General features: G+C 46.6%; 2 protein-coding genes across 8 annotated transcripts in view; one reads left to right on the top strand and one right to left on the bottom strand.

Moving 5' to 3' along the window:
- SETD2 (SET domain containing 2, histone lysine methyltransferase) overlaps positions 1 to 2150 on the bottom strand; it is a 92964-nt gene extending 90814 nt beyond the window's left edge. For all 4 annotated transcript variants that reach the window (XM_075588097.1, XM_075588100.1, XM_075588098.1 and 1 more), the window contains exons 1-2: positions 1670 to 2150; positions 851 to 984 (exon numbers count right to left, since the gene is read on the bottom strand). In XM_075588097.1, the coding sequence (XP_075444212.1) occupies positions 851 to 885 (35 nt within the window). In that variant the 5' untranslated portion in view covers positions 886 to 984; positions 1670 to 2150. The remainder of the gene's footprint in view (positions 1 to 850; positions 985 to 1669) is intronic.
- A 123-nt stretch (positions 2151 to 2273) lies between these two features.
- LOC142487941 (tubulin delta chain-like) overlaps positions 2274 to 24605 on the top strand; it is a 43563-nt gene continuing 21231 nt past the window's right edge. For 2 of the 4 annotated variants that reach the window (XR_012799356.1, XM_075588093.1), the window contains exons 1-4: positions 2274 to 2416; positions 7815 to 7918; positions 18488 to 18583; positions 21585 to 21646. Coding sequence is in view for 3 of the 4 variants with exons in the window: in XM_075588093.1 (XP_075444208.1) it covers positions 2408 to 2416; positions 7815 to 7918; positions 18488 to 18583; positions 21585 to 21646 (271 nt within the window). In the remaining variant the exon portion in view is untranslated. Of the gene's footprint in view, positions 2417 to 2440; positions 2721 to 4703; positions 4756 to 7814; positions 7919 to 18487; positions 18584 to 21584; positions 21647 to 24605 lie in introns of those variants that run through there. The other 2 variants (XM_075588095.1, XM_075588096.1) reach the window with 2 other exon arrangements.

Below are 24605 nucleotides of genomic sequence, written 5' to 3'. Positions count from 1 at the left end.
CCAATAGGAATATCCCCATTTTAGTGTGGGATCCAGCCATATGACCACAGTGCTGTGTAAAGCAGCCATAATCCTATTATGTGTGTGATAACAACCAGGAGCATGAGAAATACTAACCTAAACATTAGCTTTTATTATGATCACGTGTGACCAAACCCTCATATTATGGGTAATTGCTCAAAACTTCTGGATGTCCTACAATGAACCCACTCAGACAGAAACCTTACAAAGCCTGTCCATGCTTCCAGACAGAGATCCTACAAACCCAAGCCAGGAACATACACAACTCCCCATGCCAGGCTGCTTCATAATACCTAACCCCCAAACTGGCAACCTTACAAACCCTGTCCACTCAAACCCTACAAGGCAGAACCCATACTTAACTTGGGATCTCCACATCCATAACCCCAAACAGACCCTTCACAGGCAAGCTGAGCCAGTTATTTAGGTTTGTGCTTAAATACACAATGTACAAATTGTGTGTGTAATCACCAACACATGGGTATATATGTAACCTCAATCATTTAGGACATTATACCACCTGTAGGATTTCTTCAGCTTCTTGGGGTCTGATGATCCCCAAAAACACTGGTTTCTATTTACAATCTCCTTGGTGAACAGGTGGAGTACAAACCCACCCAAATAAAACAAATACATGTGGGAAATACCAAGTTTGTAGGAAGGACCATATGACACCCCCACATCCCAATGACTTGTAGCATAAACTAGGCAAGTGTTTGGGAAATATCCATATACACAATAATAGTGTAACAAAAAGAAGGGTGTAATATGGAGGTCTGTGTGCATGTAGGATGTTTGTAGGGTGCAAAATGTTAGTGGTAATACTTACTCAGTGGGGTGTTCTGGATCATAGAAATCTCCCATGTTCAGTGGTGGTGAAGATCAGGAGAAGCTGCCCCCAGCCCGAGTCCCAAACACATCCAGCAGGGGGGTGGAGGGGTAATAAAACTAAATACACAGGGGCTAAAAAAAAAATGAATAATAATAAATGTCTGATATCACAACCAAATACTAAAATAAAAATACACCCACACAAAAAGAAGGAATGATTCCCAGACAATTGGGGGAAAATCCTGTGCTCTCAAACTTCTGCAGGGGAGGGGGAGTGGGGTGAGATTATCCAATGCAACCCCCCCCCCAAAAAAACCATATAATATCCAATGACACAAAGCTGGCTGTGATGGGTGCAGAGATCCTCAGACACACATGTGCTGTGGGGGCAGAGATCCTCAGACACACATGTGCTGTGGGTGCAGAGATCCTCAGACACACATGTGCTGTGGGTGCAGAGATCCTCAGACACACATGTGCTGTGGGTGCAGAGATCCTCAGACACACATGTGCTGTGGGTGCAGAGATCCTCAGACACACATGTGCTGTGGGTGCAGAGATCCTCAGACACACATGTGCTGTGGGTGCAGAGATCCTCAGACACACATGTGCTGTGGGTGCAGAGATCCTCAGACACACATGTGCTGTGGGTGCAGAGATCCTCAGACACACATGTGCTGTGGGTGCAGAGATCCTCAGACATGTGATGTGGGTGTAGAGATCTTCACACACATACATGTGCCGTGTGTGTGCCTTTTAACAACAAGCTGAGGGGGGTGATGAGAAATCCTTTTTGGGGTCTTCCCCCCTCTCTCACCAGCTTTTCTAATCGCTTCTCTGTTCTTCCTCTTCCTTCAACAGGGCAGGTGGGAAAATGGCTGCAAAATAATACCCCCTCCTCCTCGTCCTCACTTCCCCCCCTCTCCTCCTCCTCTTCTTCTCAGGCCATGATGGTGGTGCCAGCCCATGCAATGCTGTGCAGCTCTCCCCCTCCTCCTCCTCTTCCCAGGGCTGCAGACCCCCCCTCTGTATGCCGGGGTATGAGAGGGGCTCCAGGTGATCAATGCAAGTCAGATCTCCCCCCGTGTGCAGGCCCTGCAGCCAGGCCTGGAGCTGCCCCTGGGTATCTGCCCCCTGGTGCCCGGGGGGGGTGCGGGTGGGCGGGGGGGGGGGGCTGCTTGCTGAGGATATGGGGGGGACTAGCAGGGTTTCTCGGGCCCCCCGGTGTCTGCCCTTATTATTCCGGCAGGTCTCGGATCTCCTGCCTCGGTCTCTGGCTCCTCCTCACTGTGAAAAGGCGAACGGAAGCGGTAATAATAACCCGTCTACTTCCTGCAGAGGAGGAGGTGATGGTGGGGGGGGAGGAGGAGGTGATGGTGGGGGGGGAGGAGGAGGTGATGGTGGGGGGGGAGGAGGAGATCATGGGGAGGGAGGGTCTCACAGCCAGCAGCAGGGAGAGAGAGAGAGAGAGAGAGGTGCAGGAATGGGCTGTGTGTCTGTGGGGTTAAGCAGCTTCTTGTATTGAAACAGACCCACAAAGTCCTAAACAAAGTGTATGTCAGAGGTAAGCATGCAGCCACCTCTGGGGTGGGATCCTGTAAGATCATTGCTGCCTTTTAGTCGTTAAGGTAGTGTACATGTATGTATGTATGTATTGTATGTCTTTATTTATATAGCGCCATTAGTGTACATAGCGCTTCACAGCAGTAATACACGTGGTAATCATATAAATAACAATACAAATAACAGATCACGGGAATAAGTGCTTCAGACATAAAAGTAACATTTAGGAAGAGGAGTCTCTGCTCTGAAGAGCTTACAATTTAATTGGTAGGGAGAACGTACAGAGACAGTAGGAGGGCATTCGGGTAAGTGCGTCTGCAGGGGGCCAAGCTTTATGTATCATGTGTATAGTATTAGCCACGGTGCTACTCGTATGCTTCTTTAAGCAGGTGTGTTTTAAGGTGGGTCTTAAAGGTGGATAGAGAGGGTGCTAGTCGGGTATTGAGGGGAAGGGCATTTCAGAGGTGTGGGGCAGTCAGTGGGAAAGGTTTAAGGCGGGAGAGGGCTTTAGATACAAAGGGGGTAGAGAGAAGACATCCTTGAGCAGAACACAAGAGTTGGGATGGTGCATAACGAGAAATTAGGGCTGAGATGTAAGGAGCTGCAGAAGAGTGTAAAGCTTTAAAAGTGAGGAGGAGAATTGAGTGTGAGATGCGGGATTTGAAGTCAGGAGAGGGATTTCAGCAGGGGAGACGTTGAGACAGATTTAGGAAAGAGTAGAGTGATTCTGGCAGCGGCATTTAGGATAGATTGTAGGGGAGACAGGTGAGAGGCAGGAAGGTCGGACAGCAGGAGGTTACAGTAATGGAGACGGGAGAGAATGAGGGCCTGAGTCAGAGTTTTAGCAGTCGAACAACAGAAGAAAGGGCGTATCTTTGTCATATTGCAGAGAAAAAGAGACCGATTTTAGATACCTTTTTGAATGTGAAAGAGGAGTCGAGTGTGTAACTCCTAAGCAGTGTGCTTGGGCTACTGGGTGTATGACAGAACTTCTAACAGTAATGTGTTGGAGGTAGTAGGGCCAGGTTTGGGAGGAAGTATGAGGAGCTCTGTTTTAGCCATGTTGAGTTTAAGGCGTCGGAGGGCCATCCAGGATGATATCCCAGAGAGACATTCAAAAACTTTGGTCTGTGCAGCAGGTGTAAGGTCAGGGGTTGAAAAGTACATTTGTGTGTCGTCAGCATAGAGGTGATATTTAAACCCAAGAGATGTGATTAGGTCACTCAGAGAAAGTGTGTACAGAGAAAAGAGAAGAGGTCCCAGGACAGAGCACTGGGGTACCCCCACAGAGAGATCGATAGAGGAGGAGGTGTTAGCAAAAGAGACACTGAAAGTACGATGGGAAAGGTAGGAGGAGATATCCAGGATAGAGCTTTGTTACGAATACCAGGAGGATGTGAAGGAGAAGAGGGTGGTCCACGGTGTCAAATACTTCAGAGAGGTCAAGTAGTATGAGCAGAGTATAATGACCTCTGTCTTTGGCAGCATAGAGGTCATTAGATATTTTAGTGAGAGCTGTTTCAGTGGAGTGAGCAGTGCGGAAGCCAGATTGTAGAGAGTCTAGGAGAGAATAGGTGTTGAGACAATGGAACAAGCTAGAGAATACAAGACGTTCAAGGAGTTTGGAGGCAAAAGGCAAGAGGGAGACTGGTCGATAGTTAGACAGGTAGGATCAAGCTTGCTGTTTTTGAGTAATGGTATAACTGTTGCATGTTTGACGGAGGAGGGAAAGGTGAAACGCGGAACAGAATCCCTATTTGATGCACTCACTAGAGATAGACATCCAAAATAATAAAGTTTTATTGATAATTATAGAGAATACAGACTAATTAAAACCTGATGATAGCGCATGTTTGACCACAGCTAATCCTGGTGTAATGTCTAACGGCCTCTATTATATCCTAGTATAGTCACTCTAATAGGTGATATAGGTATAAAGAGCCTAATACAGCTCTGTTTATAATCATAGGATCAGGGATGAGACCCTAGGGAGAGAGCACTGGTGTATAAAATGTGTATGGAGTAGAGATAGTGAAGGTGTTAACTGATATAAAATATCACTGCTTGCTCTAAAGTATATCACACATATAGTGACTGCACGCCTACACTTGGTAGCTGCAGCTACAATGATGCTGCTAATTACTGTGCCTGTTGGTAACTGTATGAGGTCATATAATGGTTCTCGCTGAGGATATATATCGAGCAGTAAATCTGTAACCCCTCTCATCAGTGTTTCTTCAAGTGCTGCATTCACTGATGTTGATAATAATCATTGTCTCCCATTATAGAACGCAAAGGTAAGGTATATACCTGCAGACTTCGGTGAGAGATCCTTTACAGGTAAGAGCTGTATATAGAAATCCTAGCACTAGCTAGTGGGATCCATGTCTGGCCCACATCTTTATTACACTAGCAGCTAAGAGACATACACCACGCTGACAAGGAAAGACCGACCAAGCTACTGCTAGCTGGTCGCGCTAATGATGTCAGTGAATACAGCACTTGAAGAAACACTGATGAGAGTGGTTACAGATTTACTGCTCGATATATATCCTCAGCAAGAACCATTATATGACCTCAACACCTTCACTCTACTCTACTCACTATGTCTGTGTTCTCTATAATTATCAATAAAACTTTTTTATTTTGGAGTGCATCAAATAGGGATTCTGTTCCGCGTTTCTCCATGTACACTATTTATCCCTGATAGCACCACGTCTAGATTTCTATCTCGCACCCAGTTGGCTGAGCGGGGTTTATCCACCCTCTCTCCCTCTCCCCCCCCTTAATAAGGAGGAGGGAAAGGTACCAGAGTAGAGGGAAGAGTTCAAAATGTGTGTGAGCGTAGGGATTATAGTAGGAGCAAGAGGTTTTTAGGAAATGGGAGGGAATGGGGTCAAAAGGGCAGGTGGTAGAGGAGATCAGCAGTGACACATCTTCCTCCGAGACAGCGGAAAAAGAGTCAAGGAAGGCAGGAGGAGAGTTAGGAAGGGGTGTGGGATGAGAGGAGGAAGCAGAGGGGATGTTCTGACGTATGTTTTCCACCTTGTCCTTAAAATAGTCAGCAAAGTCCTGAGGTGAAATGGAGGAAGAAGAGGAGGCAGCCGAGGGTGGTCTGAGTAGAGAGTCAAAGACAGAGAAGAGTCGGCGTGGGTTAGACTTGTGCGTGTTGATTAGTGAAGAGAAGTAGGTTTATTTAGCCTGAGAGAGTTGAAACCGGATAGCATACATTTGTAGTGAAGGAAGTCTGCAAGAGTGTGAGATTTCCTCCAGAGGCGTTCAGAGGAACGTGTGGAGGAACGCAGCATGCGCGTATGGGAATTTAGCCAGGGGCTGGGGTTAGGAGGGCAGAGAGAAAGCGGGGCATGTGGATCAAGAGAGGAGGAAAAGGCAGTGTCGTAGTTCCTGACCAGGTTGTCAGGGTCTGTAGTAGAACTGAGATAGGAGAGGGAGGAGCATAAAGTGGAATCAAAATCTGGTAGGCTAATAGAGCGCAGGTTTCTGCAGAAACGAGATGGAGAAGAAAAACAAGAGAGAGAAAATTAGATGAGATGAGGTGATGGTCAGAGAGAGGAAAGGGGAAATGGAGAAATCAGAGAGAAAAGTTTTTAGTGAAAACCAGGTCTAGATAGTGGCCATCCTTGTGGGTGCTGGCTGCAGTCCACTGTTGAAGGCCAAAAGAAGAGGTTAGAGAGAGAAAGCGAGAAGCCCAAGGGAGAGAGGGGTCATCAATGTGGCAGTTGAAGTCCCCAAGGAGAAGAACAGGGGAGTCTGAGGAGAGGAAGAAAGAGAGCCAGGATTCAAAGTGAGAGAGAGGCAGAAGGGGAATGAGTAGAGGTAGGTGGGCGATAGATGACCGCCACATGAACAGGGAGAGGAGAGAAAATCTGGACAGTGTGAGCCTCAAAGGAGGGAAAAGCAAGAGAGGGGGAATAGGAAGGGTTCGGTAACGGTAGAGAAAGGAGAGGTGGAGCCCCACGCCTCCACCCCTGCCATCAGGGCGCGGAGTGTGGGAGAGAGAGGCCACCATAAGAGAGGGCAGCTTCCAGAGCAGAGTCAGACTGAGTGAGCCAGGTCTCAGTTATAGCAAAGAGAAGCAGAGAGTGAGAGAGAAAGAAGTCATGCACAGAGAGGTACTTGTTAGAGAGGGAGCGAGCATTCCAAAGGGCACAGGAGAAAGGGAGAGAGGAGGGAGGGTGGCAGGGGATGGGTATGAGGTTAGAGGGGTTGACACCAGAAGGAGTAGAGGTTGCATTTGGCAGACGAAGACGAAAGCATGTAGGAATAAGGCAGGTTCCAGGATTGGGGGGGATATCCCCAGAAGCAAGGAGGAGAAGCATGGATAGAAAGAGAATGTGTGAGGATGATTTGTAGGGGTGTGATTTAGTGCAGGGGATATAGCAGTGTGTTGTCAGAGGGCGCAGGTAAGAAAGGAGTTCATGTGAACTGAGAAGTGGTGAAGAAAGGAGAGATGGAGATATATGAATAGAGTTAGAGACATAATGAGGCTGGTGGAAAGAAGTGCATAATTTGAAAAGAAGTGAGGCCATAGCAAATATAAATAGTAGAGGCGGCATTAAAGCCGTAGTAAAGTGCTAAGATGTGCAGTCTGGGATCGATAATTTCATCCTTTCCAGCGTAGTTCAAATGCAGGAATCAGGATGTGTGTTGTGTGTGTTTGGAAGGCAAGCATGAAGCCACCTCTTGGACTGAATCCTTTAAGATATATTCTGTCATTAAGATTGTGTGTGTGTGTGTGTGTGTGTGTGTGTTGTGTGGCTAGGTCACCTGATGGCTACTATTCTGCCCTTGGGCTGCCAGTAAACCCTGGTACAATCAGGTTGCCAGTAGTTGCTATGGGGTTTTCCCCCTCACCTTTGTACTGCACTTGAGTGACAGCAGAGAGTGGTATATCCTGTTGTAGCTGGGACAGCGGGGTGAATGCCTCCTGGCTGTACTTAAGGGCAGGACCGCCTTAAAGTTAGGAGGGTGTCCTTCCCCTCTGAGGAAGGCAGTTCACACAACTGGGAGCCTGAGATTGGGCCTTCCCATGTGCTCTTCCCTACGGGGGAGAGTGAGAGTAGACCATACGTCTGCTTACCATAGTGACGTGACGTCAAATGATGCTGCGGGTCATGTGACATCACATGACCCCGCAGCATCATTTGACGCATCATTAGAGGCGAGGGGCGCGACCGAGGAGGCAGCAGGTAAGGGGGGCGCAAGGAGTTTGCGCACCGCTGCCATAACATACCTGAATTGAATTGGGTAGAAGGTGATGTTTAGTGTCAGAAGGTGTCATTTGACATAACGCTGCTTGGTACATTTTGCCCAAAATGACTGGAGGATCCAGTATAAAACAGGCTTTTTTTTTTCTTTTCTTCCCTTATCGGATTCAGGAAATGTCAGCAGTTTGGCTTCAAGTTGGGCAATGCGGCAACCAGATTGGACAGGAGTGGTGGCAAATACTCACCAACAATGCCCCTAAAACAGATGTGGACAGGTAATCTAACAAGTGTCATTACATTATATGTAATTCCTAAGCAGGCCCGCCACCAGCTTGTATGAGGCCTGAGACACAAATATAACCTAGGGTCCCAAGCGATTGAGAGTGTCAGCTGTTGACCTCTTGTTTGTCAGGGTGGGGTAGTGGGCGCTGATGGCTTATTCATCCCATGGGGGATAGGGGGGAGACCAGGGAGCTTATCAACCAGAGAAAGGGTGCAACTTCCTTCCCCGGCAGAGAAAGGGGCCCAGCTGCTCTGTTGATCTTGGAAGTTCTGACATACTACATCCGGTCTGGCCTAACTATTGGTTTTGGCCGAGTGGGTCCCCTTCAGTCGATGGGCCCGGGACAGTTGTCCCAGCGCCCTCCCCCACCCGCTGATAACGGGCCAGTACACAAGTGTCTGTCACGCTCTTAATCTACTACAACCTTTTTACTAACCCCGAAGATTCGCCGAAACTTATCATTCTCCCATCACCAGGCTGCATTTCTTCCATTGCCCCCTCCTCCAGAAGTCTCTGAAATGACTTCAAACGTTACAATGTAAAGCAGATCATTAGTCACTATTATATACTGCGAACTACCGGCCGTCAACCCGAAATATGTATTACTTGTGGTCGATCTACCGATCGAGGCAAGGTGGCTGCACACACTAGGTAGAGTGGTCGTACAGGCAGATGTGGTGCACGGTAGGAAAATTATAACTGGGGACCGAGAAGTCGGGCTAAATGTTTACTTTGTAGGACTTAATAGATACTTAAGGTTTTCTACTTCTGTGCCATGCTGGTATTTTGGATCATAGTTGGGATCCTTCTAGATATTCCTATCTATTCTATCCATCAAGATAGGTCTGGGGACACCATTCATCTAGTTCAGTGTTTTTGAACCAGGGTTCCTAGGTACCCTTGGGTTCCATGGCCACCCCTAAAGGGTTCCCTACAATTTTCAGGTAATTTGAAAATTGTACCTAATACAAAAGAATTTACAATGCATCTGATCTCAGAGTTGCTATTAGAGAGGGTTGGTTTCCTTACAATACATCTGATCTCAGACGCGCTATTAGAGAGGGTTGGGGTTCCTTACAATGTATCTGATCTCAGACGCGCTATTAGAGAGGGTTGGGGTTCCTTACAATGCGTCTGAGATCAGATGCGCTATTAGAGAGGGTTGGGGTACCTTACAATACATCTGATCTCAGACGCGTTATTAGAGAGGGTTGGGGTTCCTTACAATACATCTGATCTCAGATGCGCTATTAGAGAGGGTTGGGGTTCCTTACAATGCATCCGATCTCAGACGCCCTATTAGAGAGGGTTGGGGTTCCTTACAATGCATCTGATCTCAGATGCGCTATTAGAGAAGGGTGGGGTTCCTTACAATGCATCTGATCTCAGACGCGCTATTAGAGAGGGTTCGGGTTCCTTACAATTCATCTGATCCCAGACGCGCTATTAGAGAGGGTTGGGGTTCCTTACAATGCATCTGATCTCAGACGCGCTATTAGAGAGGGTTGGGGTTCCTTACAATGCATCTGATCTCAGATGCGCTATTAGAGAAGGGTGGGGTTCCTTACAATTCATCTGATCCCAGACGCGCTATTAGAGAGGGTTGGGGTTCCTTACAATGTATCTGATCTCAGACGCGCTATTAGAGAGGGTTGGTGTTCCTTACAATGCGTCTGAGATCAGATGCGCTATTAGAGAGGGTTGGGGTACCTTACAATACATCTGATCTCAGACGCCCTATTAGAGAGGGTTGGGGTTCCTTACAATGCATCTGATCTCAGATGCGCTATTAGAGAAGGGTGGGGTTCCTTACAATTCATCTGATCCCAGACGCGCTATTAGAGAGGGTTGGGGTTCCTTACAATGCATCTGATCTCAGACCCGCTATTAGAGAGGGTTGGGGTTCCTTACAATGCATCTGATCTCAGATGCGCTATTAGAGAAGGGTGGGGTTCCTTACAATTCATCTGATCCCAGACGCGCTATTAGAGAGGGTTGGGGTTCCTTACAATGCATCTGATCTCAGACGCGCTATTAGAGAGGGTTGGTTTTCCTTACAATGCATCTGATCTCTGACGCACTATTAGAGAGGGTTTGGGTTCCTTACAATGCATCTGATCTCAGACGCGCTATTAGAGAGGGTTGGGATTCCTCAAAATTTCACATAGGGTTCCTTAACCAAAGAAAGGTTGGAAACCACTGTACTAGTTATTAAAGTTGGACGGGTGCTGCTGCCGGAATACTTTGAAGAAAATATGATGCAAAATGATCAGAGAGACCGACACTCCATACTTACAATGAACGTGGTTGTTTATTCCTCAACGTTTTAGTTCCCAGTGCGGCTTTTCTCCTGAGCAAACATCGCAGCACACAGGGAAACCTTAAATACCGTCTAAACCGCACCACACCGCTGGAAAAACAGTAAATAAATAAAACGGACGCGAAAACTATGCTAATGAATCATGGCATCATATGAATGACATCAGTATGGAAACCAAACTATCACCTACACAGTAATGAGTTAAAACATCATATATGTTGGGCAGTAACAAATTATTCCTCACAATAACGATATTAAGACATTTATTGTGATTTTAAAAAAAAAGACAGCGCACAACTCTCATGGTGTAGTAAATGCAAATATATTGAGCTCAAGGGAAGCGGGTAAGTATCGCACGTACATCCAAGAAGACCATTCATGCATTACATGTTGGGTACATGTCACCACAATGGCGCACAGCTGGTCTCCTGATCCGACAACCGTCACGGCACGCTCCCAGGTAGAAGGAAATTGGCATCCCTGTATCAGGCGGAGCACTTCTGGGCCCAGAGTCAATACTCGGCTGACACAGGTTGGTCCGTAGATGTTTGGCGCCTAGCGTGGTATGTACCGGAATAGGGAGGCTCCCACACTGGCGGCGATGAGCGGAACACACCGCCTGTGTCTCAAAGCGGCGGCCGTTCCTGTGTTTGCGGTTATCGAGCCTCTGACATACTCTGATGGTCGCTTACTGGTGACGCTAGTCTAGTGACGTCAGCGGCCACCGCTTTAAGACACAGGCGGTGTGTGTAGCTCATCGCCGTCGGTGTGGGAGCATCTCTATTCCGGTGTGGGAGCATCTCTATACCACGGTAAGCGCCAAACATCTACGGAGCAACCTGTGTCAGCCGAGTATTGAAGCTGGGATCCAGAAGTGCTTCGCCTGATACAAGGACGCCAATTTCCTTCTACCTGGGAGCGGACTGCGTGACGGTTGTCGGATGAGGAGACCAGCTGTGTGCCATTGTGGTGACATGTACCTAACATGTAATGCATAAATGATCTTCTTGGATGTACGTGCGATACTTACCCGCTTCCCTTTAGCTCAATATATTTGAATTTACTACACCATGAGAGTTGTGCGCTGCTGTCTTATGTCTTTTTCTACCAGTTCTATAAGATGCTGAGCCAACTGCATTGTCTAGCAGCAGACTCTCTGGTTTTGTATTTAATATTACATATTGTAATATAATTATCAACTTTCACCTCACTTGTGTGTATTGGACACTGCCTACCTTTACACGATGAAAAAGGGAGTGTTATCATTAATGGTGCTCTAAAGCTAAATATAAGTGCAAATGTTAAATACAGGCATACCCCGCATTAACGTACGCAATGGGACCGGAGCATGTATGTAAAGCGAAAATGTACTTAAAGTGAAGCACTGCCTTTTCCCCACTTATCGATGCATGTACTGTACTGCAATCGTCATATACGTGCATAACTGATGTAAATAAGGCATTTGTAACAGGCTCTATAGTCTCCCCGCTTGCGCACAGCTTCGGTACAGGTAGGGAGCTGGTATTGCTGTTCAGGACGTGCAGACAGGCGCATGCGTGAGCTGCCGTTTGCCTATTGAGCGAGATGTACTTACTCGCGAGTGTACTTAAAGTGAGTGTACTTAAACCCGGGTATGCCTGTATAGAATATATTTAGTGATAGAAACCGACAATTCTGTGATCAAGAAAACTTGTTTTAAATCAAGAAATTAAAATTTAAAAAAACTCTGCAAAGAACTTATAGGTATAAGGGTTAAATCTCAAATCTCCGCGATTCGATCCAAATCAGGTCAAGTCACCTACTGTACAATGAAAAAGAAATAGCACAAGAATTGACAAATTTTTACTCAAAATGGTACAACTTAGAAACTCCGGGCAAAGGGTCCTACAAACATCGAGGCGATTTCACAATATCTAGAACAATGTAACATGTCCGTTTTTGTCCGAAGACGATACACAAGCCCTGAATAAGAAAATTTCACAAGAAGAGCTATCTGAGGCGATCAAATCCCTGAAGATAGCTAAGACACCAGGTCCGGATGGTTTTACCAATCTTTATCATAATAAATTTCGGGCCGATTCTGTCTCCACATATCCTTGATACGTTTAATTCTTTCTTGGAAGGTGAATCAATTCCAATCTCCATGTCTATGGCCAACTTAGCCATCATCCACAAGGAAGGTAGAGACCCACTTCAATGTGGAAACTATAGACCAATATCTTTACTCAATACAGATTTAAAAATGTATAGCAAGATCCTCTCGAACAGATTGATCCTGATTCTACCAAGGTTAATACATATAAATCAAGTAGGTTTTGTCTTAGGCAGACAAGCTTCTGACAAGATTATAAATATTATTGACCACGTCATTAAAAAGGCTATACTACTAAGCCTGGATGCTGAAAAAGCGTTTGATAGAATAAAATGGACATTCCTAGATCAGACCATGCTAAAATTTGAATTTGGGGGCACATTTCTGGAGGGAGTTGGAGCTCTCTACCAGAGGCCCACAGCGTATGTCAAACTTCCAGGGGGAAACTTAGATCCAATTTATGATTAGAAATGGAACTAGACAGGGCTGCCCCTTGTCTCTGCTTCTCTTCGCCTTATCAATTGAACCCCTGGCAGCTAAAATTTGGGATGAGGTCAATATACAAGGAATCCCCATAGACGGAATAAATGATGAAATCTCTTTATTCGTGGACGATGTTATATTAACCCTAGCTAGCCCACAGAAGTCCCTTCCCAACCTCCAACTTCTTTTAGATCCATTCGGCAAAATCTCGGGCTATAAAATAAATAACAATAAATCCAAAGCCCTAAATGTATCCCTCCCAGCCTCAGAGCTCAAGTTCCTGCAATTGAATTTCAATTATAAATGGAGTTCCTCCCATATGAAATTCCTGGGAATCAAGATTGCTGCTCATATAAATCTCTATATCTATGTAATTTCCCCCCCCCCCCCCTATTTGACAAAATATAAAAAAGATCTAGATGTATGGAACAAATTCTAGATATCCTGGATAGGGCGAATTATCTCAACGAAAATGAATATTCTCCCTGGGCTGTTATACTATTTTCAAACCCTCCCGATACATGTTCCCCTGCCTGAGCTGAAAAATATGCAAAGCCAAATTTTTCAATTCATTTGAAAAGACAAGAGACCAAGAGGTCGGTAATGTTAGCCTCAAGAGCAAGGGGAGGCCTGGGAGTTCCTGATGTTATAAGATATTATAGAGCAGCCCAGCTAAAACCAGCGGGGATCTGGAACAATGACCCAGTGACATGCTGTTGGCTGGCCATTGAATCCTACTACGCGAGACCTCTATCTCTCACAGCGTCTCTGTGGTCCTCGGGTATCAAGGAGACTCTAGCAGGGAAGTTTGATCTGGGATTAATGAGGTGCACATGGAATATATGGTCCAAAAATTAGAAGAAATACGCTCTAGCATCTTCACCATCACAACTAACCCCTATTTTTAATAACCCAGACTTCCCCCCCGGCTGTTCCCTGAGACAATTTAGCCAATTCCAAAATCTTAATTTCAAAATACCAGCAGACCTGGTAGAAAAGGGTAAGATCCTATCTTATCAGGAACTGCAACGTAAATACCAAACTCAAGGTCTACATCTTTTAAAATTTCTTCAAAACAGACCTTTCCTCTCAACAATTTCTCATAGTGAAGCTTCCGCAATTTATCAAAATTCAAAAACCTACTGCAAGAGAGGCACCTTTCAGAGAGGTCTGATATCGGGAATATATCTGGAGTCGTCAGTAAATACACCGGATCATAATTATATGTTAAAATGGGCTGAAGACCTCAACGTAGAGCTAGATAGGGACGACTGGGAGGATATCTGGGAATCGGCAGCTAAAAACTTAAATTTTGCATGACAACGAAGGAAAATATCTACTAAATTTTATTTCAATGGTACTTAACTCCTAGTAGACTGAGCCAGATCTTCCCGGGTAACCCCCGATCTATGCTGGAGAGGGCACAGTCTTAGAGGAGATATGGCCCACATCTGGTGGACATGTCCGGTTGTGCAGAATTTTTGTACTACGATTTCAAAGCATAATTACGGACGTCACAGCAATAAGAATACTTCTACACCCACTGATCTTTGTGTTGGCTAAACCAGTCTCAAATCTCCCCCCACCCACGATGCGGCTGATCTCCTTGATTTTAACTGCAGCAAGATGTTCTATTGCCGCGACTTGGGGAAAACAAATAACACTCCCTCCAGAAGAACTGTAACTAAAAAGAATAAATGAAGTTATGTTCATGGAAAAACTGTAACGAATCGGGAACACAGCCCCTGCGCAGTGTTCCCTCCCTACCTCCTGCTGCACAGCATTACGCTGCAAGCGGTCAGAGAGTGAGTCCCTTGCGGCGCGCTTACTCCTTGCCTCCTGCTGTACAGTCTCCCGCGCACCTTTACAGAGCGCGCGCCCACGGAGGGCTTTCAAGGTTCCCATGGAGCTTGGCTCCGCCCCTCCGCTTGCACATGTGACGCGCCTGCACCGCTCTCCAGCTGCGCGTCAACACTATTATCTTTCTCACCAGTCTCCTGCTTCTCACAGCCTATCCCTGCCTCCGCAGAGGCCACTCCTCCGCTCCACCCCCTCTCTCATTGGACTCCTGTTACTCTATATGCTCAGCTCTGTCACGTCCTCTTTGGCTGAGCATAGTTATTGGTAGCCTTGTGTTTCCACGTCTTTGTCTCTGCCTTGTTCTCTTTGTGCTTCTAACCTTGTTGCTGCTTGCCTCCCTGTGTACCGACCCGGCTAGACTTTGGACCCTGCTCTGGATTATCGACCCTGGCTTGCCTCAGACCTTCCGATCTTCTCCATCCCTGACCACGGCAAACGGACAATCTACTTCTCTACTGGCTCCAACCCTTGACCTCGGACTCTGACTATTCTCCTGGCACCAACCTACGACCTCGGCACGTAACAAGATTAACCCACTCTCTCCAACCCAGACCCGGCAATCTTGACTATCCACCCTCCAGGCGCCCCTCCGCTGCTGTGGGTGGCGCAGTTCTATACTTTCCCACCTCAGTACCGGGGTCCCGCCTTGTTCGTGATGAGTGCAGGCGTTACATAAACTAACAGTCCAGCTGAAACAAACTACAGAAGAGTTCAATAAGACGTGGGAACCATGGCTAAATATCTAAAAAAAAAAAATAGCAAATGGTAAAAAACCCTTACTTAATAAATAAAAGATGAGGACCCCTACACATAAGGGTACTGAACTGCCCAGGGGCTTCAAGGACAGATTGGGAAGAGCGACTGGGTGCCCGGCACTTGTCCCCCCCGCCCCGCCCCCCCTCACCTCAGTCCCGACGGCGCGCGTGGCGGTTCAGCCACCTCACCCCGGTCGGCATAGGTCGTCCTCCTCGCCTCCCTCCCCCCCCCCCTGGTCCCGCGGGGTGTGTAGGAGAACAGTGGAGAGTGATGTGGGCTTAACGGCGCTTGTTCCCCCCCCCCTCACCTCTGCCCCCGGCGGGCCCGCGGGGTGAGGAGAAGAAGCGGGTGGGTGGGTGGAGGAGCGGAGGGTGTGAGGCGAGACGGTTGGATTGTGGGTTGCCACTTCTCAGAGGCGCACGCAGTGTGAGGGTCGTGTGAATCTCACAGCCTGCGTAGCCCTGGCTGTGACATCACCCCACCCCGCAGGCCAATGAGAGTGAGAGGCGTGGCAGACCCACAGACAAATAAGATTTCACTTTTATATATCTAGATTAGTAATCAGTAAGTATGTTACCAGTCATAAGGCAACAATTATATCCAAAACGGATACATACATATATAATCCAATAAAATACTCCGCAATATAAACATATATAAAGAGGACCAAAAAGTATTTAATAAACACACTAAAAATACATATATAAAAATTATATAATAAAAAATGTGTACTTCAGAATTGATTGGGCTCAGACATGAGAATAATGAATAAATACCATAACTAGGATATTTGCTGGAATGAAACAAGAATAGAACAAAAACAAGCATTAGATCAAAATAAAACAATCAGATAACATTTACTGGTGGGATTGGACAGGAAGGCAGATCCATAGAGAATTATTTTGATAAAAAAAAGCACTCCGTTCTATATCTATATTTAATCCAGATCGAATAAGTGAATCCAATTGATGGATCCAATTATATCACTCACGGTTGACGATATATATCTATATCTCTATTTCACTGTATGTTATACACATCACGGTATACAGGCATACCCCGGTTTAAGGACACTCACTTTAAGTAAGGAAATATCACCCAATAGGCAAACGGCAGCTCACGCATGCGCCAGTCAGCACGTCCTGAACAGCAATACCGGCTCCCTACCTGTACCGAAGCTGTGCACAAGCGGGGAGACTATAGAGCCTGTTACAAATGCCTTATTTACATCAGTTATGCACGTATATGACGATTGCAGTACAGTACATGCATCGATAAGTGGGGGAAAGGCAGTGCTTCACTTTAAGTACATTTTCGCTTTACATACATGCTCCGGTCCCATTGCGTACGTTAATGCGGGGTATGCCTGTGTTACATACATGCTCCGGTCCCATTGCGTACGTTAATGCGGGGTATGCCTGTGTTACATACATGCTCCGGTCCCATTGCGTACGTTAATGCGGGGTATGGCTGTGTTACATACATACTCCGGTCCCATTGCGTACGTTAATGCGGGGTATGCCTGTGTTACATACATGCTCCGGTCCCATTGCGTACGTTAATGCGGGGTATGCCTGTGTTACATACATGCTCCGGTCCCATTGCGTACGTTAATGCGGGGTATGGCTGTGTTACATACATACTCCGGTCCCATTGCGTACGTTAATGCGGGGTATGCCTGTGTTACATACATGCTCCGGTCCCATTGCGTACGTTAATGCGGGGTATGCCTGTGTTACATACATGCTCCGGTCCCATTGCGTACGTTAATGCGGGGTATGCCTGTGTTACATACATGCTCCGGTCCCATTGCGTACGTTAATGCGGGGTATGCCTGTGTTACATACATGCTCCGGTCCCATTGCGTACGTTAATGCGGGGTATGCCTGTGTTACATACATGCTCCGGTCCCAGTGCGTACGTTAATGCGGGGTATGCCTGTGTTACATACATGCTCCGGTCCCATTGCGTACCTTAATGCGGGGTATGCCTGTGTTACATACATGCTCCGGTCCCATTGCGTACGTTAATGCGGGGTATGGCTGTGTTACATACATACTCCGGTCCCATTGCGTACGTTAATGCGGGGTATGCCTGTGTTACATACATGCTCCGGTCCCATTGCGTACGTTAATGCGGGGTATGCCTGTGTTACATACATGCTCCGGTCCCATTGCGTACGTTAATGCGGGGTATGCCTGTGTTACATACATGCTCCGGTCCCATTGCGTACGTTAATGCGGGGTATGCCTGTGTTACATACATGCTCCGGTCCCATTGCGTACGTTAATGCGGGGTATGCCTGTGTTACATACATGCTCCGGTCCCATTGCGTACGTTAATGCGGGGTATGCCTGTGTTACATACATGCTCCGGTCCCATTGCGTACGTTAATGCGGGGTATGCCTGTGTTACATACATGCTCCGGTCCCATTGCGTACGTTAATGCGGGGTATGCCTGTAATCACTTATGTATGATTTTCACTTCACAACTTGGTGCGCGGAACAATACACCTCCTTATTTATTGTGATAACACTTAATCATGACCGCGCTTTGTGAGTGATCTGCGGCTCTGAGTGAAGCATTTTCTATCGGGGGAGAGGAAATGTCAAACGCACTGAGCAGAACAGCAAAGTGAATACCGCGCTCTCGTGCGTTGCACGGGGATGCAGACGCCTCGTTTTGTTTAATGCAGTAGGGGCGTAAAATGTGCGCGTATGAAAATGTATATTTTTTCTGATTTCTATTTTCTGCTTTCTTCTACCTGGTTCTAATGTATAGAAAATAACCGCCAAAGAATTGACATTTTTGTTCGAAAATTAAAATGCGAAACATTTATTATAATGCAGAATATCACCGTTTCGTAGGATTTAATGGCCGTGATTATTGCAGAATATCTCGCCATAATGCGCCAGCGTGTGCAATAACCTTTGCTGTACGTGTATGTCTATTTAACCCTTTTTGCGTGGCCCTGTGCGCGATGCGGAATGATGAATTCTGCGTTTTGGATTGACTTGAGAAGAATGTTCCGTATTGTTTCACTCCGCAGGTATCCGTATTTCTCCCGCGATGGCAGGATAAACGCCATTTGTGTGGACAGCGAACCCAAAGTGATAAGAAAGTTACAGAAACAAGTGAAGAACGGGTATGTCATTATCGTTAAACTCATTCAACACTCGCCATGTGCATGTTACTCTCAACACGGGGGAGGGTGTTTGGCAGCTTTTATTTATTCAAGAAATTCCGTCACAATTTAAATTTAATTTTTTTTTATAATGTGTATGTTTTTGTCTCTTTTTTTTATTTTATTTATAAATTTGCATTTGTTGGCTAAAATCAGCCGTATGTATGTGTGTTTGTATATCTTTATTTGTGTAGCGCTATCCACGTAATGTATATGGCGCTTTACAGCAATAATACACGACATGATAATATAACGGAAATAAGAGGTTCAAACATGAAAATAACATGAGTCGCTTCTGGAAGAGGGAAGAGGGAAGAACTTAGAGACAGCAGGAGGGCGTTCTGGTCAGTGCGTCTGCAAGGGGTCATGGAAAATGCACATGAGATGTATAATACCAGCCAGCGGAGCTAGCCATATGTTTAATTAAAGAGGTGTGTTTATAAGAAGGTGGATAGAGGGGGTGCCAGTCGGATATTGAGTGGAAGTTCCCTCTCTGCTTCATCCCTTGCTCTATTTTACAGGTTCCATCCTATCCCCCCTCTCCCTCCTGTACTCTGCTGCGTCCCTTCCTCTATTTTACAGGTTCCATCCTATCCCCCCTCTCCCTCCTGTACTCTGCTGCGTCCCTTCCTCTATTTTACAGGTTCCATCCTATCCCCCCTCTCCCTCCTGTACTCTGCTGCATCCCTTCCTCTATTTTACAGGTCCCATCCTATCCCCCTCTCCCTCCTGTACTCTGCTGCGCCCCTTCCTCTATTTTACAGGTTCCATCCTATCCCCCCTCTCCCTCCTGTACTCTGCTGCACCCCTTCCTCTATTTTACAGGTTCCATCCTATCCCCCCTCTCCCTCCTGTACTCTGCTGCGCCCCTTTCTCTATTTTACAGGTTCCATCCTATCCCCCCTCTCCCTCCTGTTCTCTGCTGCATCCCTTCCTCTATTTTACAGGTTCCATCCTATCTCCTCTCTCCCTCCTGTTCTCTGCTGCGCCCCTTCCTCTATTTTACAGGTTCCATCTTTAAAGGTCCTCGGCCGCAGGGCACCTTGCACGTCCGCCGCTTTAACCCCATTTCTGAGTGTGCCCGTGCCCGAGTGACACTGCGCGCTCGCACAGAGCAGGACACTGCGCGCTCGCCAGCAGCGAGGACACTGCGCGCTCGCCAGCAGCGAAGACACTGCGCGCTCGCCAGCAGCCAGGACACTGCGCGCTCGCCAGCAGCCAGGACACTGCGCGCTCGCCAGCAGCAAGGACACTGCGCGCTCGCCAGCAGCCAGGACACTGCGCGCTCGCCAGCAGCCAGGACACTGCGCGCTCGCCAGCAGCCAGGACACTGCGCGCTCGCCAGCAGCCAGGACACTGCGCGCTCGCCAGCAGCCAGGACACTGCGCGCTCGCCAGCAGCCAGGACACTGCGCGCTCGCCAGCAGCCAGGACACTGCGCGCTCGCCAGCAGCCAGGACACTGCACTCTCGCCAGCAGCCAGGACACTGCGCGCTCGCCAGCAGCCAGGACACTGCGCGCTCGCCAGCAGCGAGGACACTGCGCGCTCGCCAGCAGCGAGGACACTGCGCGCTCGCCAGCAGCGAGAACACTTTTTTTCCCCCGTTTCTCGGTGGAAATGTAAATGTGTTCCGGCTGCTGCCGAGCGCGCTCACAAATGGCGTGGGAGCGGCAGCCACGCAAGGTGCCCTGCGGCTGAGGACCCTTTTTTTAAGGAGGAGGATGGTGGCGGCTGAGCTGAACTTTAAAGATGGCGGCCGGTGGGGAGATCTGATCAGCGGTGACTTTGCGGAGCGCCAGCTGCGATCTGGCCGCGGCCAAGAACCCCATTTTGTTCTCTGTGCCCTGTGAATAACGCCCTCTCAGGCAGATGTACACGTGATGAATATGGTGCTACCACTTTTAAAGGGACAGCCCTACCTAGGGCCATAGTGTGCTGGTGTGCTAATGGCCCTGTTGTCATGTCGCGTGGGTTAAATAAAGATGGGGGACACCGGTAAAAAACAACAAATAAAAACCTGCCATACAAGTACTTTTTAATTTGACTTTTTTTTCAATTTGTAAAGGTTCCATAGTGTGAATAAATGCTTTTACACTTCCTATCCCAGCTGTTTTACCCGAGGATCTACCCGGTAACTGTTATTTCCCAATGTCTTTCTTTTGTTCTTTGTTTGTAAAAGTAATGATGATGTCATCATTTGCCAAACGGAGAGAAATGTGATGAGCATTTCACAAAATCCAATAAAAATGATCATTTTAAACAAATCGGTAATATTTTCATTTTAAGAATAGACTAAATGTATCTATTTAATTTGGCTCTGTAAGAGACGTGTGCAGAGGTACGCAATGGAGACTGTTTAAAGTGAAACTTAAATTAGGCTTTATTGCGCCTGTCCCTTTAACACAGCAAAAATATTCAAATGAAGCAAAAGAAAGCCTACTCCACTTTGGAGAATATCTACACATGAAGTCCAGCCCTCTCTAACTGGGTGGTTAGCTAAGCTTCCTAAAAAAATATATATATATATATATATATATACATACATACATGTAGAGGTATCAGTACCGTGTTAGCCGAGCTTCAATAATCAAAAAATAAATAGATGATACCGTTCTGTAAGCATTTCGTTAGCCACAGAACGGTATCATCTATTTATTTTTTGATTATATATATATATATATATATATATATATATATATATATATATATTTCCTGCTACGTACAGCGTACAACAGGTTTTATAAAAGCACCGTACACACTGTCCGTCCTGTATTAGAATAAATGTATTGGAATAAAACAGGAGTTTATTGTATTTTCTTGTACATGCTAACCATGTATACAGAGCTGTACAGCAAATATCCACAAAGATATGAGAACCTCTGTCTCTTAAGAGCTTGCAATCTGAGAAGAGTAATATTGTCAATATAAAGGAATTCACAAACTTTCTTTGTGTCGCACTAAGATTTTTCAGAGACTCCAATCTCATCATGGGACGGAAAGGACGAGGGAACAACTGGGCATGTGGTAAGACCGGAAAACTGATCCTTTCTGAACGCTTTTTGCATCCATTGAAATGTATTTTCAGGCGCTGGTGCAGTTGTGTTACCCGTCGCCATAGAACTCTTTTCCGAATGGAAAAATCACTCCTGATTTAAAAAAAAAAAAATACAAAATAAATATATATGTTGCCTTCTATGAAACGTTAAAAATTGCAGCGTGAGGGATTCTCATCCGCCCTTTTTAACCTGTTAAAATAAGATGTTGACAAGGGTCGTTAAACATCAGATGGAATTCCACAATGATGAGCAGAGATCCAACTTTTCGGCCAACTTTGTGAACCTCGCGAAACTTGTGTTTTCCCCCCCAAATGCAAAAAGGTTTGCAAGCAAAGCGAGAGAGATCCCTGTTGTGTAGATGAGCGTTTGGTAGATATGTGGAATGGGCAGTCTGCTTAATCAGACTCGCCCTCTGTCCATATTTCAAAGGAGATTCTGCTCTGGCAAATACAACAATGTTGTTGAAAACGACGACATTTTGCTGGTAAATGTCTATTCCGCTGAACTTTTTGGGCCGAAAATGCTCTCGTAAACTTTTTAAAAAATAGTTTTTTTTTAAAAGCGCAAGCGAAAAATTGGCAGTGCGGCTCCTGGACAAGGTCGCGGCTCCGGGACAAGGTCGCGGCTCCGGGACAAGGTCGCGGCTCCTGGACAAGGTCGCGGCTCCTGGACAAGGCCGCGGCTCCGGGACAAGGTCGCGGCTCCTGGACAAGGTCGCGGCTCTTGGACAAGGTCGCGGCTCCTGGACAAGGTCGTGGCTCTTGGACAAGGTCGTGGCTCCTGGACAAGGTCGCGGCTCTTGGACAAGGTCGCGGCTCTTGGACAAGGTCGCGGCTCCTGGACAAGGTCGCGGCTCCTGGACAAGGTCGCGGCTCCTGGACAAGGTCGCGGCTCTTGGACAAGGTCGCGGCTCTTGGACAAGGTCGCGGCTCCTGGACAAGGTCGCGGCTCCTGGACAAGGTCGCGGCTCCTGGACAAGGTCGCGGCTCCTGGACAAGGTCGCGGCTCCTGGACAAGGTCGCAGACCTGGACAAGGTCGCGGCTCCTGGACAAGGTCGCGGCTCCTGGACAAGGTCACACATCTCTGACGAGTAGTGAAACTCAAATGGCTTTTTATGGAATCTGTGACGTCCATTTAAACGTGACCAGCAATAATCCTAAATGGATAAGGAATCAATAAAACGTCCTATGGTTGTTACATGCAGGTTGCACAGCTTTTTACACGTTCCTTTTCTCGTCTGATCTTGTGTTGAACGAAAAGTTTAGACGGTTTGTATCACGTAATTGCATCCAACTAAGGCGTGGGCTTGATCGTGTTTTTAGCAAAATGGCAATGGGATTCACATAGTCGAACCATTTCCAGCTTGGCATCATGAACCAGGATGGATTGGCCATCACACACCCTTGGTTATGCATTAAACAGCCACAGGTTGTGTTAGAATTGTTTTGTCAATTCCCCAGAGTGTGTTAATTAATAAAGTGCTAAGATAAAAGATGAATTAACCCGTAAACTGTGAGAATATTTCAGGATATCCCAGAAGTCCCTACATGTTTTGTTGTTTGTGAGATTTGCGTATTGGTGACACATTGGAGGAAAAGCTGTGTGTTTTGCAGTGCTAAAAGTGCACAATTCAATTATACAGCTCAACCCCATTATAACGCGATCCATTACAACGCAAATCCGCTTATAACGCGATGTAAGCGTGGCTTCCAATTTTCGTATTTATGAATACTTTACAACATGATTATTGTTGATTTAAATACTTTATTGTACAATGTATACAATTGTACATTATTTCTAATGCGATCTGCTTATAACGCGATGCGATTCTTTGGACCCCAAGCACAGCGTTATAAGGGGGTTGAGCTGAATTTGTCAAACTGATGACGTTTGCTAATATTTGCCAACCTTTTATTGCTAAATATTAGCGATGTTGGCGTCAAATCTCTCTGCAAAATAAAATACTCGCAGATTTTGTGGTTTCTATTTGGGAACGTGCGCTTGGGTTACGCCATCTATACATTAAATAATTTTGCTGGCAGAAATCGTGCATTATTGTTCCCCCAAACAAGGGGAATAAAAATAATCGACACAGACACACAAGGTCCCCGTGTGATAAGAAAGGGATTCCGTTGAGAATTAAGGAAAAAGTGGAGGGGAGTTGCTGTATATAGGAAGAATATTGGGGGGTGTGTGTGTGTTAGTATATTCTGGGAATACATAAGCAACAAATTAGTTCCAATCCTACACATAAGGATTAGTATTCCTGTGTACTACCCTGCCAGAGAAGGTCGATTCCCTACCTTCTGTGTACTGGGAATTCCGTGATGTGTTCGACAAAGCATGTTCCGAGGTCCTACCTCCGCACCGTTCGTTCGACTGTCCTATTGACCTACTACCCGGGGCACCTCTTCCCAGAGGACGATCCTATCCTCTCTCTCTCCCAGAGACTAAAGCCATGAACACTTACAGTGCAGAGAATTTAGAGAGGGGTTTCATCCGAAAGTCTTCCTCTCCAGTCGGAGCAGGCTTCTTTTTTGTCAAAAAGAAGGACGGTTCTCTTCGTCCATGCATAGACTACCGGGGTTCCCTACGCAAGAACCGCTACCCACTGCCCTTGATACCGGAACTCTTCGACCGTCTTCAGGGAGCAACTATCTTTTCTAAATTGGATTTAAGAGGTGCCTACAATTTAGTAAGGATACGTGAGGGGGACGAGTGGAAGACTGCTTTTAACACCCATGACGGCCACTACGAATACCTGGTCATGCCGTTCGGTCTGTGCAACGCACCAGCAGTTTTCCAGGATTTCGTCAATGAGATTTTTCGGGACATTCTTAACACATTTCTAATCGTTTACCTAGATGACATACTAATCTTTTCTAAATCTCCTCAAGAACATATCAAACACGTTCAACAAGTGCTG

Source organism: Ascaphus truei, chromosome 2 (genome assembly GCF_040206685.1).
Source record: "Ascaphus truei isolate aAscTru1 chromosome 2, aAscTru1.hap1, whole genome shotgun sequence".
NCBI lineage: Eukaryota > Metazoa > Chordata > Amphibia > Anura > Ascaphidae > Ascaphus > Ascaphus truei.
This window is presented reverse-complemented; position numbering and strand designations above follow the sequence as displayed.